The 16,253-nt window shown below is 40.4% G+C and overlaps 1 protein-coding gene across 1 annotated transcript in view; it reads right to left on the bottom strand.

The window, feature by feature from the left end:
* Nucleotides 1–1,170, bottom strand: part of LOC142074893 (leukemia inhibitory factor receptor-like) — a 33,335-nt gene extending 32,165 nt beyond the window's left edge. The window contains 2 exon segments of the mRNA XM_075135855.1: nt 240–371; nt 1,089–1,170. Of these exon segments, the coding sequence (XP_074991956.1) occupies nt 240–371; nt 1,089–1,170 (214 nt within the window).
* Nucleotides 1,171–16,253: the final 15,083 nt, after the last annotated feature.

The following is a 16,253-nucleotide window of genomic DNA, read 5'->3' as shown; positions in this document are numbered from 1 at the left end:
GCATCTTCCAGTCCTTTGAAGAGAGCAAGCAGGAGATTTTAGCAGGAGAATTGTTAGCATGAAACAAGACTTTGCCAGAAACCCCACCATTGCCTGAGTTAACAGTGCCTGGAGGGAGCACCACCCAAGGAAAACGGATGGGGAGATGCTGGGAAACAACAGCATCACAAATTCCATGGGCAGTGACTGAGGAATAACTATACTTTCATCACAGTTCAGTAGTTTTCAACCAGGTATACAGGGGACTTACTTGGTAGTGTAGCAAAAGTCAGTTTGTCCATGTCTTCCTTTAGAAGAGACATCCCAAGTACAGGCCATTTTACGTAAATTGTGTGTTACACATTTCAAATTCTGGGGGTACCCCAGAGAACCTGAAATCATATAAGAAATACAGCCACAAACTGCAGGTCAAAAATGACCAACTGTAAAACAACTGCTATTGTTCACATATATAGCCATTCTTTTTACATTTTTACTGCACACATGTCTGGCCAATATTTTAAAACCGTTGAATGATTTGTGTGCCTGATTATAGACAGCCACAGACTGCCAGATTTCTAGAAGTACCTAAAATCTGGGTTTATACTTGTGTACAACGACACAGGCAGCTGTCTTTTTCCACAATACCCGTTCCTAGCCTTGCCTAATAAGCAGGCTTTGGGCCAATGGCAAAACCGCAAGCTTTGATGATAAACTTAATGAGCATTTTTGCTCTCCTCTGTTGTCCCACATGGAGGGCAATTAATGACAGAAGGGCAATTAATGATAACGTGTGAAATTGTCACAGACAGACGACATATACAGCAAGAAGGTCTCAATGCGGACATTTACACCAACCGCATATGCAGACTATCACAGTTGCATTATGGAGAATTTAACACCCAACTTTGCACTGGTTTACAAGATGCCACTGGGTGCTGGAAAGCAGAGATGAGGCCTGGTAGTACCTCCATCCCTAGGATGGTGTGGGACCACAGAGGTGATGGTTTTTGAACATACATATGGTAGGAAAGGAATGTAATTAAATGGTGTCAGTACAGAAGCTACAAAGAAAAAGTAATTAGCGAATTACATTGCAATAAACTCACCTATCTCTTGGCTATATATTAAGCTTCTTAAACATAAAATAGCTAGTGCAAAAAGGCAGCAGAGGCTTGAATTCTTCCACATTCTTCTACTGTTTGTTTTCAGAACAGCAGCTTCAAGCAGGAATAAATGTCATCTTCCAACAAGCTGGTCAGTTCTAAAATTAAAAACAAAAACAAAAAAGACTTTGAAATTCCAGAGCTGGTGCTCCACAAATGCCACTTTTTGTTCCATCTACTTTTCTTCTTCAGTGCTGCTCCCAGGCATAGCAACTCCTTTCCTTTCTTTGTTTGACAAGCAAACCTTTTTCACTGTCCCAACCACATGCATATGTTTTCAGCGAGGCATTTCAAAGATAACCTCAAGAATCAGACACATGTAAAATTCAACTGTCCACAGGCCTCCTTCAGGACTACCTGAGGCCAGAACAGAATAGACATGGCAGGGTATTCCCCTAGAAGAGGTCTCTTCAATTTAGATGAAATGTCACATTCACAAATGGTCCTGTATACCATGAATGGAAATGTCCCCTGCTTCGGATATGGGTTTAAGGGGACAGGAGAGCCCATCTGTTTTCCTCTCCCATCTGCTCACTCTTCATATTGTTGCTACTCAAAGTTATGGGATGCCCGAGACACTGCAGAACCAGATCTGATCACCCAGGATCACTGGTTCAATCCAGTGTCAAATAATAATTTCTGGAGGAAAAAAAGAAAAAAAAAGAGAGCCATTTCTCTACCCAAAGATACTTGTTGCTGTAAATATTTACCTTAGGGTAAACATTATCTAGAATATTATGTTTAATGTGTTCTTTGAAGATTAATGGGTCGCATGTTTTCCAAAGAGAAGCTCAACTGTTCAGTGGGATCTGGGGAACACATTCAGTTCCACCCACACATCAGCCACCATCAGTTTTTGTTCTCAGAAAGAAAACTGCAGGAAAGCTTATCCTAAAGCCCAGCCAATCCCCGATGCATTGTTTCCCTGCCACCTGAAAGCTCTGAAGACTTGAGCACCCTCCCAGAGACCACAACTCCCATGTAGCAAGGGCCATTTTCACGTTAAGAACATAGCTGAGCCAGCGTCTCCTACAGAGCAGTTTTCTAAAACTCACATTTTGTCCAGGCTACTTCTTTTAAAAGTCTCAAGTGGAAAGGCTCCTGACCTTGTCTTAGAAGTCTCTTCCAAAGCTAGATGTACATCATTGTCAGAATAACAGACTTTGTCTAAAAGCCTCTGTAATTTTAAAAGAAGCCTCCCTTCACTGAAGTCCTCTGCACTACCAGGAGGATGCTCCCTCATCCTTGCAATACAACCATATATATATATTTTTTTTTTTTAGGAAGTCTCCCTCAGGGGACAGCTGGAAATGCCACAAATGCTCTTCTATCCCTCACCAAACTGTCTGCACTGTGCAAGGAGAAATGTATCGGCACTATGTCAAATAATCCAGAGCTGTTCACAAGGGGCCACTTCTCTCCTTTCTCTTGGTCTGCAATAATCAGACTGAGGGAAAGGCCCAGGCAGCACAGGAGCTGAGAGAGATGTTATGGTAAAGGTCAGTGTTACATCTGGAGGGAAGAAACACCCTTAAAACTTAACAATTATTTTATTTTCACCATGTTCTCAAGCCACCTGAAGACCTTGCTAAACACATACTAATTTAAACTATACTACCCCCAGACACATTCAGTTCTTCTTTTTATTTATTCCTAAACTGTAATAACCATGCCATGTAACTTGTTAAAGGCCAAATCAAGAGTGAGGGTTGACAAATCCACGTTCAGGTAAAGATGAATCAAGAACCTACCAGCACTTATAATAAACTCAGTGCCAGAAGTCCCCCACTGCATTTTGGCATCTCTCAGGGGCTTCATATTATATTTGTCCATGTTACTAATGAAAAACCAAGATGTCAGCTCCAGGTTTAAATTTTGCTCACAAACCTCTCACTTCATCAAAAACATGAAGACCACTCAGGCAGACCTGGGGTTTACATGAACAAAATGACCGATTTCCATTTGATATGTACATGTAAATTATAACTGTTTGTGAGTACTTCAGGTATTTCTTCAAAGGCCATTTCTGGTTTGCAGAAAAGCCCATAATCAAAACTCAAGTTTTACATCAAAATTAGTTGACAGTCCCCTGTTAGCTAGCAAAAGCCAAGGAAAGAATAGAAAAAAGGGAAAGCACTGATGCCACTTGAAGGAGAGAAAACTGCATTGTGAAGTTAATTAAATCCCAAACCTCTCACTTTCTAAACACATTATCTGTACAGGATTGTGCAAAACCTGTTTGGTCATGCCAGGTTTCTGAGGCAGATTCAGCAACTACATGTGTGCGTGGTTCAAGAAAATCTTCCGATTTTCTGCACGCTCTTTCAATACATAGTTTACTGAGTAGTCCCCCTACTGCAGAAGTTTTAAGAGTAACATTATAGCAGTGAATTACAAGAAATTCAAGTCATACCAAATTCTCCTAACTCGAGCACAGTTTTAGTTTCTGTTTCAGAGTCAGGCACCGAAGGGAATCTATGTACTTTCATGCAGAGCATGATGAGTGTCTTGTAAACCACAATCTTTCGTAAGAAGCGTAGACTCCCTGGCTCTTGTCTTCTCATACACATTTTATAGCTTGCTGAAAAATTGGCAATTCAAAGCCATTAATCAGGAGAAAAGACCTCCATTTATAGGCTTGTTTTAATTATAAAGTTACAAAATAATTGAAGTAATTTTAAAATAGGAAGTTCACTTTCTTTGGATGAAAGCTGCCTTCCATCAGTTCAAGACTAATTCAAACGAGACATGGAGGTTTTTCCTTACTCCGGAGAGATATGAAAAGCATGTTATCCTCTAGGCAGATGTACTCTTAAAATGGCATAGGACAATACAGGAGTTAGAGACATTTATTTAGGACAAGAGAGCTCAACGTTGTCAGAGGAAGGCAAAACCTTGACCAGGGCTGGCTGGAATGCAACAGGAGCAGTTGCTGCTAAGTATAAATGTCTTTACATTGTAAGTCTTTATTTTTAAAAAATGAGATGAAGGGGGTCAGCCCAGTCTCTCCACCAGAAAGAGCAACTGTAACTAAACCATTTTTAACAGAAGTCCATCTTAAAAACCATCAGCACTATCATTAGTGCTCCCAATGTGCTACACAACTATCTCTTGCTCCCTTTTAAGCACATTACTTTGTCCTATCTCCAGCAGACAAAGCACAGTTTATCATCTGCCTTGCAGCAACCTTTTACATAGAAGATGACTGATACCAGGTCTCTACTATCTCCTCCCTTAAAAACCTCCAATTTTTTTTCACTATTTCCCAGTCCCAGCTTCTAGATTTCTGATCATTCCTGGAACATTTTTCTGTGGACCAAATCTGCTGTATTGTCAACTTTGAAATATTTCTGCCCCCTGAGGCTTGAGCATTATCAAGCACAATGAAGGAACTTTTCTAAGGCAAACCTATGCATAGTATGTGTTTACACAGCCCATGCCATATTTGCTTTTCTCTCAACATTCAGTCCTTGTTGACTCAATTTCAGCTTGTGATCCAGCCCTGGATACTACTGTATAAAGCTGCCACGTAGCTGTTTATCTAGTACTTCAGACTCCAATCTCATCCTCAAATGGACTGCAAACCTCCTGACTTAGCATGAGTATATTTGCACAGCAAATTCATCTTATAGACCTTGCCTGAAAAGGTCTTTCACTTTTGAAATTTTAAAATAAGGAAAAAGCCTCCCATAAATCTATGCTAAGGAACAACATCATGTGTGTATCCAAAAAAGTATTCACATGCAAATTCATGCCATACCAACAGCAAAGGCATGGCAGGCTTCAGTATATAATTGCCCATATTTAAGAGCAGCTGCTAAAAGCAGGATTCCACAATAACTGTTGGAAGCTACAGTACATGGAGATGTCTTGACTTCTGCTCAGGGCTTTATGTTGTGCAGAGGAACTGACCCTTGTGCCTGTGGTCAGAAAGAAGTAATTTTAAATTGCTTTTTATGCAGATAAGCTAACAAAGGAACAATTAGATTCAGATTCTTAATTACTGAAGCCAATGGATGGTGGCCCTTATTTAAAACAGCTCAATACAAACTGTGGACTTTTAAATGACTTTTAAAGATATTTTGAGGCATATAGTGCACCTACTGGTGGATCAGACAGATAAGAGAGGAAAAGTACTCCGAAGTCAATAATGTTCGCCTGGGAAAATATCTATGGACAACTTTCCTTCAAAACCTTGTCAGCTGTAAAGAAGGTAAAGGTTCTGTGACAAGCTGAGAAAACAAGCGCAGCACCAGCTCTCAAAGGGAAAAACAGAAGATAACCAGTATCTCTCCTACTGACTGTGTTCTGTATTATGTATTTCTTGGCTTAACTGGTTTTGCGTATCTTTTTTAAAGCATAGCTGACCAAATGCTTGATTCTCTTTAAAGAAAAAAGAAAAAAAAGTATTTTCTTAGTCAATTGTAACAGCTCAATTCTCTAAGCATAGAAGTTCTCCAAAGCTCTGTTCTACTTTTGAGTTTTCTGGTCTCCAAATGCATTTCATTGTCAAGTGCTTGGAAATCACTTTGAAAACAAACAAACCAGATTAAAAAAAAAAATCAAAAATCTTTCTGGCCTGCTTTCTGCCAGCAGTCTGATCTGCCAATCACAACCCTCCAGATTTGGTTTAAAAAAAAAAAATCTATGCATTGAGGATCAGTGGCCACACTTTTCATGCCTATTTTTGTGTTCCACAAGCAGATACCTAAAAAGAAAAGGTTAAAAAGTCAGCTTAGACAAAAGATTTAGGGAAACTGTAAGCGGAGCATACTAGATGAAACCATGAAACCATTAAAAACATATGTATTTAACATAATAGAAGAAATCTGTTTGTCAATAAATTTTCTCAAGTTAAAATTTATTTGTTTTTCCTCCACAGTTAAAGGTATCATCACAATAATTTACCACCAAATGGAACATTAAAAGTTCTCAAGGAAAATGATTATATAGCACAACACCAAAAAATTGTAGAGACTGATGGCAGACTGTATTTTCAGCAATATTGAACAGCCATCATCCCAAATACAGCCAGGCAGAAATGCAGGTGCTAAGTATGTGCCAAGATCAAAACCTTATTGATAGAAGAAAAACTATTCTGCTTTGCAGGTGGAGAACACTCTGTCCAAAGATACTAATTTAACCTTCAAAGTGAAAGAAAACACTCCTATATCCAGATAAAAATGCATATATCAAATTACACGGCCTATTATTGCCAACAGAAAGGTTCAAAAAAATTCCCCTATCTGAAAGACCATGCCAGAAGTACACATTTCTGGGAAACCAAGCAAATTGCCAATACAGCTGACAGTAAAGACAATGAACACAGAAACAGAAGATAAACTGGCTTTCTTTAGAACAGCTTTGCTGATCCCACAGCCTTCGGTCTTTGACTTTAAAGCTAGCTGAGTAATAAAAAAAAAGGAAGTAGAATTAACATGATTTATTTGAGGGGGCTTGGCTGTTTTTCAATAGAGTACATTCTTCCACCTCCTTAAAAAAATTCCCAAAGTTGAGACAAAAATCTCTCTTTAGTAATCTAAATGCAGGCTTTCCCTCTGTTTTATAACATGGCAGTATTCCACGTTGATTTGCAGGACATGAATCACTAAAACTTGTTTATAAATGAAGGCTGAATCCCATTTGGGAATCTGGCTTTCCCCAGTTCTGAGGAATTAATTTAAGAATCTGCTATTTCTCTTTCTGAAAGCTGATAAAATAATAATACAAAAGTTGCCTATCTGCACCAATGCACCCTCCTAATCTGCAGCGGAGGAAAAGGAAACAAAGACAGGGTGTTAAGATATTATACAGTAAATGTGCAGGAGTGCACAAGGCCACATTTTCAGTCCTTTGAGACAAACTTTGTTTTGTTGGGTTTTTTCCTGCCAAGCATGAGGAGCAAAACTCCCTCCTCACTGCTTCCTCTAGCCACCAAACAGCAGCATCACCTCTGAGATGCTGAGAAGCCACCGCAGTTACCTTGCGGCCACCCCAGGCTGCTTCTGTGCTGCAAGGTGAAGTGAAATGTCAGGATGCAACACACAAGCTCAACACAAGGACCGACACTCCCGAATTTGAAAGCTCCTGGTCACAAGCACCATCTACAAAGGCAAGCATTTTGGCAAGAAATGTTACCAACAAGAGTAGAGGTGCACCCCAGCTGGAGCAGTAAACATTTCACCTGGCTCAGAGTCTAAGGCCAATGTGCAGCTGCACCTGCTTTCCAGTATTTCCAGATCTTCCTTTCTTCCGATCCCAGGACTGTTAAACACTATGGAAATACAAATAAGCAAGCCGCAGACTGGGAGAGCTGGTGGGTACTTCCAGGTAGCGATTAGAATGAGAAGCACCCTCACCTGGCAAGGAGATGAGAGAAAACTCTTTGAAAAGGATTTCCTGACTGGGGGGGGTGGGGTGGTGGTGATGCATGACAACTACATACAGGACAGGGATCAGAAAGGTTTGAAGCCATTTGCTTAAGAAATCCATGAACAAGCATCACAATTCAAGGGCGATTTTACAAAAGCATTTAGTATCCATTGGACAGCACAACACAGCGCACATACATATACAGAAACGGAGACCCTTAAGATCTGCCTTTAGAACATAATGAAAATATACAGAAGAAGCAGATGTCAAATAGTTTAATCATAGCAATGGATACAATCTTGAGAAGGATTTGGGAAGTACAATGTAGGACTCCTTCAGGTTACTCATGTCAACAAAAAAACACCAAACAAGAACAAACCAGGTGGCTTATAGAGAGACTTGGGAAGAATTTTCCTGCTGGGACAGCCAGGCTGGAGAGAAAAAAGAAGCGCAGTGATACTGAAGAGGCAGAGCAGTCAGGCAGAGCAGTGGACTGAAAGGGCAGAACAAAGCAAAGAGGCGCTGTAGGAATCAATGATTTATTTTTACCACAAGGAAAAATGAACTTATTAGATGACATTTTTTTGGTTTTTTCAAGCTAAATATACATTTTACACACTTTGCCTTTTGTTCTCACTGAATTATTCCTGTTTTCAATTAATCCATAGGCTAATTTGGAAACTGTTAGTCCTACTGGAGTCATTTGCCACACATTGCCCAGCGTACAACATGTGAGAGTGATCCCCAAACCAGCTGTTGCATTTGACGTTCCCAGCGTGAGTTTTTCAGAAGAATAAAGACACTTTCAAAGGAAAATTGGCTGTCTAACTCCCGAGTTTGGAAGTCCTTGACCATATCAATTAGCCACCAAGCACATGGTTAAATACTAGCACATCCATCACTACTAGGAATACAGCACTGCTCTCCAGATGGTAACAATAGAAAACAAACTCTTCTGAGAAACACAGTGAATCCTAATACTACCAAAAATAGATTAAATATGTTTTTGGATATCTGCAAGCCTGTTCATGATTTATTGTTGTTACATATTAGCCAAATGTTTTTACAGATTGAAGCTTACCCTCTAAGCCTTATTAGACATCAGAGAAGGCACGCTAGAGAGGCCTGGATTGCAGTCAAGTAAAGGTTGACTTCACTCTGCAGCCATTTCCCCAGTCGGGTCTCTCCATTCAGCTGCGGAGTTTCATCAAGCTTGTAAGGACATAGTATGCTGAGACCTCACCTCATTGTTCTGAGTGAACTGAACCTGGGCAGCATGTTCAAAGGTTATTGCAGGGGTAAGAGGACAGATAAGCATTATCAGATAAGCCCGACTTCCTTAGGAAGTCAGCTCAAATTAACAAGCACATATTCTTCTCCCATAGAGGTACAGATGGAAAACACCTTATCATCTGAATAAAGAACAAAGCAAAGGGATGAAGGTTAAGGGACACTACTGGCCAAAAGAGAAATTTTGATCTTCTAGGCTATTGTGCTGTGCAGAAGGAAACTGCTCAGAGTCATTTACGCACTAGTATTTTAACCCATTCAAAAATTTTCTTGATACTTACTACAACTGGCAAATTAATATTGCAATAAGGTGAAGGATTCAACTTATGTATTTGCGTAAATCTGATACAGCTACACACATTTCCTGATATGCTGGAATTTGGTGACCTCATGGTCAACACACTTCCTTGAATTCTTGCGCTTCACAACACAGCATGGAACGAGTACACTGAGCAAAGGCACACAAGTCAGATTACTTTGCATATATAGAAAACATAGCTTATCATGAATGCTATGGCTATCCACTATGCCTTTTCAATACTTAATACAGGTACAAAGCACAGAAACAAATATACCCACATTTTTTGCAGTGCATAAACCTAGAATTAAATGAAATTACACAGAGAAGGTTTCCCACTTCTCCAGTGTTTGCTGCATTTTATTGATAAATAACTGAAATAAAACACAAACCCAATATTCCAAAGCACATTTCATTTTTTGGGGTACTGTTAGTCTCTGTGTAGTTCTCAAGACAGCATATCTTCAGAGGAAAACGTCATTTGCCCACATTGGCAATTGTGCTTTACTCAATGTGAGGTTCAAGGGCCAGACCACGTCACTCAGACTTTACAAAGAGGGCTGCAAAAAAAAATTGCTGTTCCTCAGACGAGTCATGTTATCTACATAATTCTATCCCTGCCAGTTCTTTTCAGCTCGTACGTCCTTATGAACTAATAAACTTTAAAAAAGTTGACCTTATTAATGAAAGAGTTCATTTTCCTTAATCTGGCAATGTCCAAAAACTTATTTTGAACTATATAACCTTTAATCTTCTTTCCATCACAGGAAAAGCCTATTTAGTTTTATAAGAGAACACTGATAATTATTGAAGCAATTCCAAGTGTTTTTTTTTAAACAACTGGCAATGACCTGAGGGTTGGAATCCTTCATTGTTTACAGTGAAACCTGTGGTATTCAAATTATTTTTAAGGTACAATGAACTGAATCCAAAGAAAGTATGTCTTCATGTGTACAAACAGCATATAAATAGATTAAATGCTGAAATGCAGCTTTCACATTAAATAATATGTTGAGAATAATGAGCAACAGTTATGCAATATCCTTTTAGAGTGAATATAAGGAATGAGAGTCACTTACAAGAAATAAATTGATTTTTTAGTAATCAAGGGAATGAGTGATTCCTGAAACTATAGATCTATATTTTCTGATAAATTCACATTGTATTAATCTTTCTTGTGACTTTAAAAGCTCTCATGACTTGCTGTAATTCCACTCTTAATAAGTACCAGATGTGCCACATGAAGACATACTACAGCATGTTATCATGTGTAGGATACCCTTCCACTGGGGTGAGCAAATGCTTTCCTCTCTGCTCCACTCCCAAGCAGGCGCTCAGGCGCTGCCTTTTCCCTTCCAACCTCTGCAGAGAAGGAAGGTCTACAATATAGCATGACATTATCAGAACAAGTCTGTCCATGCATAATTACATAGCAGTTGGCATTTATTTGTGAGTTCTTGTTCTTTCACATAGTGTGTTAGTTGTACTTTATTCCCCTCCAGCTTTTCATTTATGCATATACATGCATATCCTCCTTTTAAGGTGGCAAAGGGTAGGAATTAATCTTTAAGTACTCAGAAATACAAATATTGACTTCTACAGTTGATATGCATCAGAGCTGGTCTCTTTCCTAATTAACTTTCATAGACCCAAGAGAGACCATTGCCAGGCTATAAAGAATAAATATTAACTCTTGCACTTGTGCATGCATGTACACAGACACAGCTACTGGAAACTGAGACTCTCTCTCCCACATGCACACCTGCTCACTCCTTCATGGTACTGGTACCATCTCATTCTCTTACTGATCACAGCCTTCACTGGAGCCATGGACCCAAAAGACATGCAGGCACACCAAATCCAGCTGTCTGAAGCTAATACTACTCCCCCTTGTCCACTCTGCTCCTCTCACAAAGATGTCCAGGTCCCTGCAAGGCACTTATGGTCTACTTATGGATCAGTTCTCATAGCAGCACAGCTAGTAACCCAGTGCCTCAAAATAAACTGATTCAAACTGATTTCAAGAGAGCAAACTTTAAGCTATTCAGGGAGCTACTTAGCAGAGTACACTCGGAATCTGCTTTTGAGGGCTTAGGAGTCCACGAGTGCTGGTCAGTTTTTAAGAACCACCTTTTAAAAAAGCACAGGAGCAGGCAATCCCATTGTGTCAAAAGTCAAGGAAGCAGGGCAGAAGACCAGCTTGGCTGAACAGGGAACTCCTCGTGGAGCTCAAGAGGAAAAAGAAATTGTATGATCTCTGGAAGCGAGGTCAGGCTTCGCAGGAAGATTAAACAGCTGTGGTTCATATATGTGGGGAGAAGACACGAAAGGCCAAAGCTCAACTAGAGTTGAAACCGGCCAGTGTTGTGTCAGACAACAAGAAAGGCTGTTTTAAGTATGTTAATAGCAAGAGGAGGTCTAGAGAAAACATTGGACCAATACTTGTTGAAGATGGTCACCTGACTAATAGGGACAAAGAAAAAGTGGAGGCATTCAATGCTTTTTTTGCCTCAGTCTTTAATAATACTGATAGACCTTGGGCTGCCCAGTCCTCTGAGTCAGAGGACCAGGAGTGTGGGAACAGTGACTTTCCATTTGTGGACACTGAAATTGTAAGGGAACAGTTGTATCAGCTGAATGTTCATAAGGCCATGGGGCCTGATGGGATGCATCCCAGAGTACTGAAGGAGCTAGTGGATGTTATGGCAGGACCCCTCTCGGTCATCTGCCAAAGGTCTTGGGAGTCTGGGGAGGTCCCCGGTGACTGGAACCTAGCCAACATTATTCCAATTTACAAGAAGGGTGTGAGGGAAGACCCAGGAAACTACAGACCTGTTAGTTTAACCTCAGTACCTGGAAAAATTATGGAGAAGATCATACTGGGTGCTACCGAAAGGCATTTAAAGGACAATGCAATCATCAGGCACAGTCAACATGGATTCACAAAGGGAAAGTCCTGTTTAACTAATTTGATATCCTTCTATGATAAGGTCACCTGCCTAGTGGATGAAGGGAAGGCGGTGGATGTAGTTTTTCCTGGATTTTAGTAAGGCTTTTGATACTGTCCCTCACAGCATCCTTCTGGACAAGTTGTCCAACTGTGAGATGAGCAGGTGCACGGTGTGCTGGGTGAAGAACTGGCTGAACGGCAGGGCTCAAAGGGTTGTAGTGAATGGGGCTACATCTGGCTGGCGACCGGTCACCAGTAGTGTTCCTCAGGGTTCAATCCTAGGGCCAGTTCTCTTCAATATTTTTATCAACGATCTGGATGCAGGAGTTGAACGCACCATTAGCAAGTTTGCTGATGATACCAAACTGGGAGGTGCTGTTGACTCTCTCGAGGGACAAGAAGCCTTGCAGAGGGATCTAGATAGATCAGAGCATTCGGCAATCATCAATGGCATGAAATTCAACAAGTCCAAATGCCGGATTCTGCACCTGGGACGGAGTAACGCCAGACACAAGTATAAATTGGGAGAGGAATGGCTGGAGAGCAGCCCTGCAGAAAGGGATCTGGGGGTGCTGGTTGCCAGTAAGCTCAATATGAGTCAGCAGTGTGCCCTGGCAGCCAAGAGGGCAATCCGCATCCTGGGGTGCATTGAACACAGTATAACCAGCTGGTCAAAAGAGGTGACTATCCCTCTGTATTTAGTGTTGGCGCAGCCTCACCTTGAGTACTGTGTGCAGTTCTGGGCCCCACAATTTAAGAAGGATGTGAAGGTCCTTGAATGCATCCAGAGGAGGGCAACAAAGCTGGTGAAAGGCCTGGAAGGCATGTCCTATGAGGAGCGGCTAAGGACTCTGGGCTTGTCTAGTTTGGAGAAAAGGAGGCTGAGGGGCGACCTCATTGCTCTCTACAGCTTCCTGAGGAGGGGAAGTGGAGAGGGAGGTGCTGATCTCTTCTCCCTGGTATCCAGTAACAGGATGCGTGGGAATGGCTCAAAGCTGCGTCAGGGGAGGTTTAGACTTGACATTAGGAAGCATTTCTTTACAGAGTGAGTGGTCAAACACTGGAACAGGCTTCCTAGAGAGGTGGTCAATACCCCATGCCTGTCAGTGTTTAAGAGGCATTTGGACAATGCCCTTAATGACATGCTTTAACTTTTGGTCAGCCCTGAACTGGTCAGGCAGTTGGACTAGATGATTGTTGTAGGTCCCTTCCAACTGAAATTATTCTATTCTATTCTATTCTATTCTATTCTATTCTATTCTATTCATGTTATCCTTTCTACCCCTCTAATAGTCTTTGACACCCCCAAAATAGAGATCAGCAATCTAGTTTTAGTGTACTCCTCCGTGTCATCATCAGCTCTGCAAATATGTAGCACTTCTTAACTGTATTGCCCTAACTGAAATCACTGATTGCAGTGCCAAAGAAACAAGATGCAGTTGTTTTACAATTAAATTAACACCCAGTTTTCAATTTCAAATATTTTAGGCTGAATATTCAGTTTAGGCAGAATACTGTTTTAAAACAAAACATATAAAAAGTTCAAATTTTGTTTTCCATTTCTGCTAGATGACTTCAAATCCGATTCAACTGAGATCCGATTCACTGAGATCTCTCAGTCCACAAGAGTGAAAAAGATGCTAAAAAATTCCTAAACTGTTTAGAATACTCCAAATGAGAAGTTTACATCTTGTCTGTTGATTGGATTTATCTAACTTAGAAAGTGTCTTGATTTTGCATGATGTAAATAAACTAGCAGCTCTTAAGCTTTTCATTGAGGGTCTCAGAATGGAAAATACTGCTATGAAGTACCTCGCAGGGGGATCAAACAGTTGAGCAAACTCTGCACCATTAAAATAATGCTCAGCAAAAGGAACAAAGCAATGACCCATATGTATCATTTTTATTGCTGTAAAATAAAGCAATGCTTTTCTGTCATTCCTTTTAAAACTTAGCAAAAGCAGTGAATTGAGTCCCTGTAAATAACCCACCAGCAAGTGCAGACAGCAGTGTCTGTACAGCTAATGATGCCACACTTAATTTAAAACTGAAAGCAGCTCATAGAAAATTGAGACTGCTACTAATAGGACATACAGTGAGTCAGTTCCACAAGTCTCTCCTGACCTGATTCACACTTAGAATAAGAAAACAAAACAGAAATTTTCAAAGCCACATCTGCACTTCATCTCACATATTCACATCCTTTTCACATGACCATCACTGCATCATCTGTAACTTGGATCTGCCTCTTCTCCCTCAATCCTCCCTTGAAAGCAAGATTCTTCTACTGAAGATCTTTTTTTTTTTGCTTTCTCTTCTCAATGGTGAGTATAAAAAAGGGCTGTGGAGAGAGAAAAACAACCTTGGATTTTACACACACTAGCCATTCCAACTTTTCTATCTCTGTTTAACAGGGTTCTTCCTGCTGTTATTAGTAAATCTCACGGTTTACTTCTCTCAGTATTGAGCTGGCAGATGATTTACAAAAGAAGAAGGATTTCTTACTTATTAGCTTCTGTCTCCAATAAATCCTGTATACCTACACACTGGCATGGAAAAATTTCTTCCTGTGGAAGGCTGTTCATCACATTTTTCATGCATTGTTGCTGATATGTTTAACTTTTTTGTTTCATGACTCAGCAATGAAGCAGCTATTGTTTCCAAACTGCTGAGCAAGTCAACTGTGGGAATGAGAGACATGCGACAATTCTCAGTGGTCTCTCTGGTGGCTGCAGAGTGAGGTGTCCAGGCATGGGGGGAGAAGGCGCAGGCGAGGGGAAACCTAACTGCAGAGAAGAAAGAGTTAACTGGACAACTAACCTTTGGTGCAGTTATAAGAATGACACACTCTGCTTCAGTTTATTTTTAGTTTCTATTTCAGTCTTTTATTCCTTCAGAAAATTTCTGCTCTTTATGCATCTAATCAGGTCCATCCAGATATATAGTGCATGACCCACAAGGCCAAGCACATTCTTATAAGCTTACCTGTCTAAATCCAGAGACCTGCAAAACCTCTAATGTAAATTTCATGGTATGAAACACCAGCGTCTCACTTTTTCTTCCTTTTGTGAACTCCTCTTCTACAAAAGCTTGTGCCAATCTCACCACGAAGCAAGTCCTTAGAACCCACATAGCATTTAAAAAAAACACCACCTCAAACATCTTTGGAGAGTACTCTGCTTTTCCCATTTCTGCAATCTTCCATACTAAAGAGCTATACACTGAAACTCTACAAGGATCATATTTGTAAAATGTATTTAGATGACAATGCATATGCCTCAGGGGAATAAATATTTGACTTCAGAGTAATATATACAGAAAGTCTTTGTGAGCTACAGCAGAAGAGATTAAAAAGATTAGAGGTGCATATATGTACTAGGCATGTAAGTCACAAATATCTTTTTTTTTCCAAATAAGAAAACTAAAAAAACCCCAAACAATCAACGATCATTAAAGATGGTAAAAATTGATGCACATTACTTCAAAAGAAGAGATCAACTGGATACAATTATTACCGATACTTGTTAAATGCTTATTAAAGTGATCAGTTCTTCAAATCTCTGGGTTTAGACTGTAGCATCTTATTCACCTTATTTCTCAAGACCGATGAAACAAGCAGCTAAATGGTATCAGAGGTGACCTGTGCCCTCTGACGAAAAGGTATTTCAAAGCAATGGAGTGCTGCTTGTGACTAACTAACTGCTGATTTATGCAAGATAATAAACCTCAGTAACCACTTAAATACACATGTCGTTCCTGAATTTGCAAACACATAAGTATATGACTAACTATACCTTACTGTTGTGGTTTAACCCGGCAAGCAGCCAAACACCACAAAGCCACTCGCTCACTCCCCCCACACACAGTGGGATGGGGGAGAGAATCGGAAAAAAAGAAAAATTCATGAATTGAAATGAAGACAGTTTAATAGAATGGAAAAGGAAGGGAAAATAATAATAAAAATAATAATAGTAGAATATACAAAACGAGTGATGCACAACGCAATTACTTACCACCCGCTGACCGATCCCCAGCCCATCCCCAAGCAGCGATCGCCCCTCCCCGACCAACCCCCTAGTTTATGTACTGAGCATGACGTCATTGTCGTGGTTTAACCTGGCAGGCAGCCAAATACCACGCAGCCGCTCACTCACTCCCCCCGCCCCCCAGTGGGACGGGGAGAGAATCGGAAGGGTAA

The sequence above is a fragment of the Calonectris borealis genome, chromosome W, assembly GCF_964195595.1.
Source record: "Calonectris borealis chromosome W, bCalBor7.hap1.2, whole genome shotgun sequence".
Taxonomy (NCBI): domain Eukaryota; kingdom Metazoa; phylum Chordata; class Aves; order Procellariiformes; family Procellariidae; genus Calonectris; species Calonectris borealis.
The sequence above is the reverse complement of the archived record's forward strand: the minus strand, read 5'-3'. Positions and strand labels throughout refer to the sequence as shown.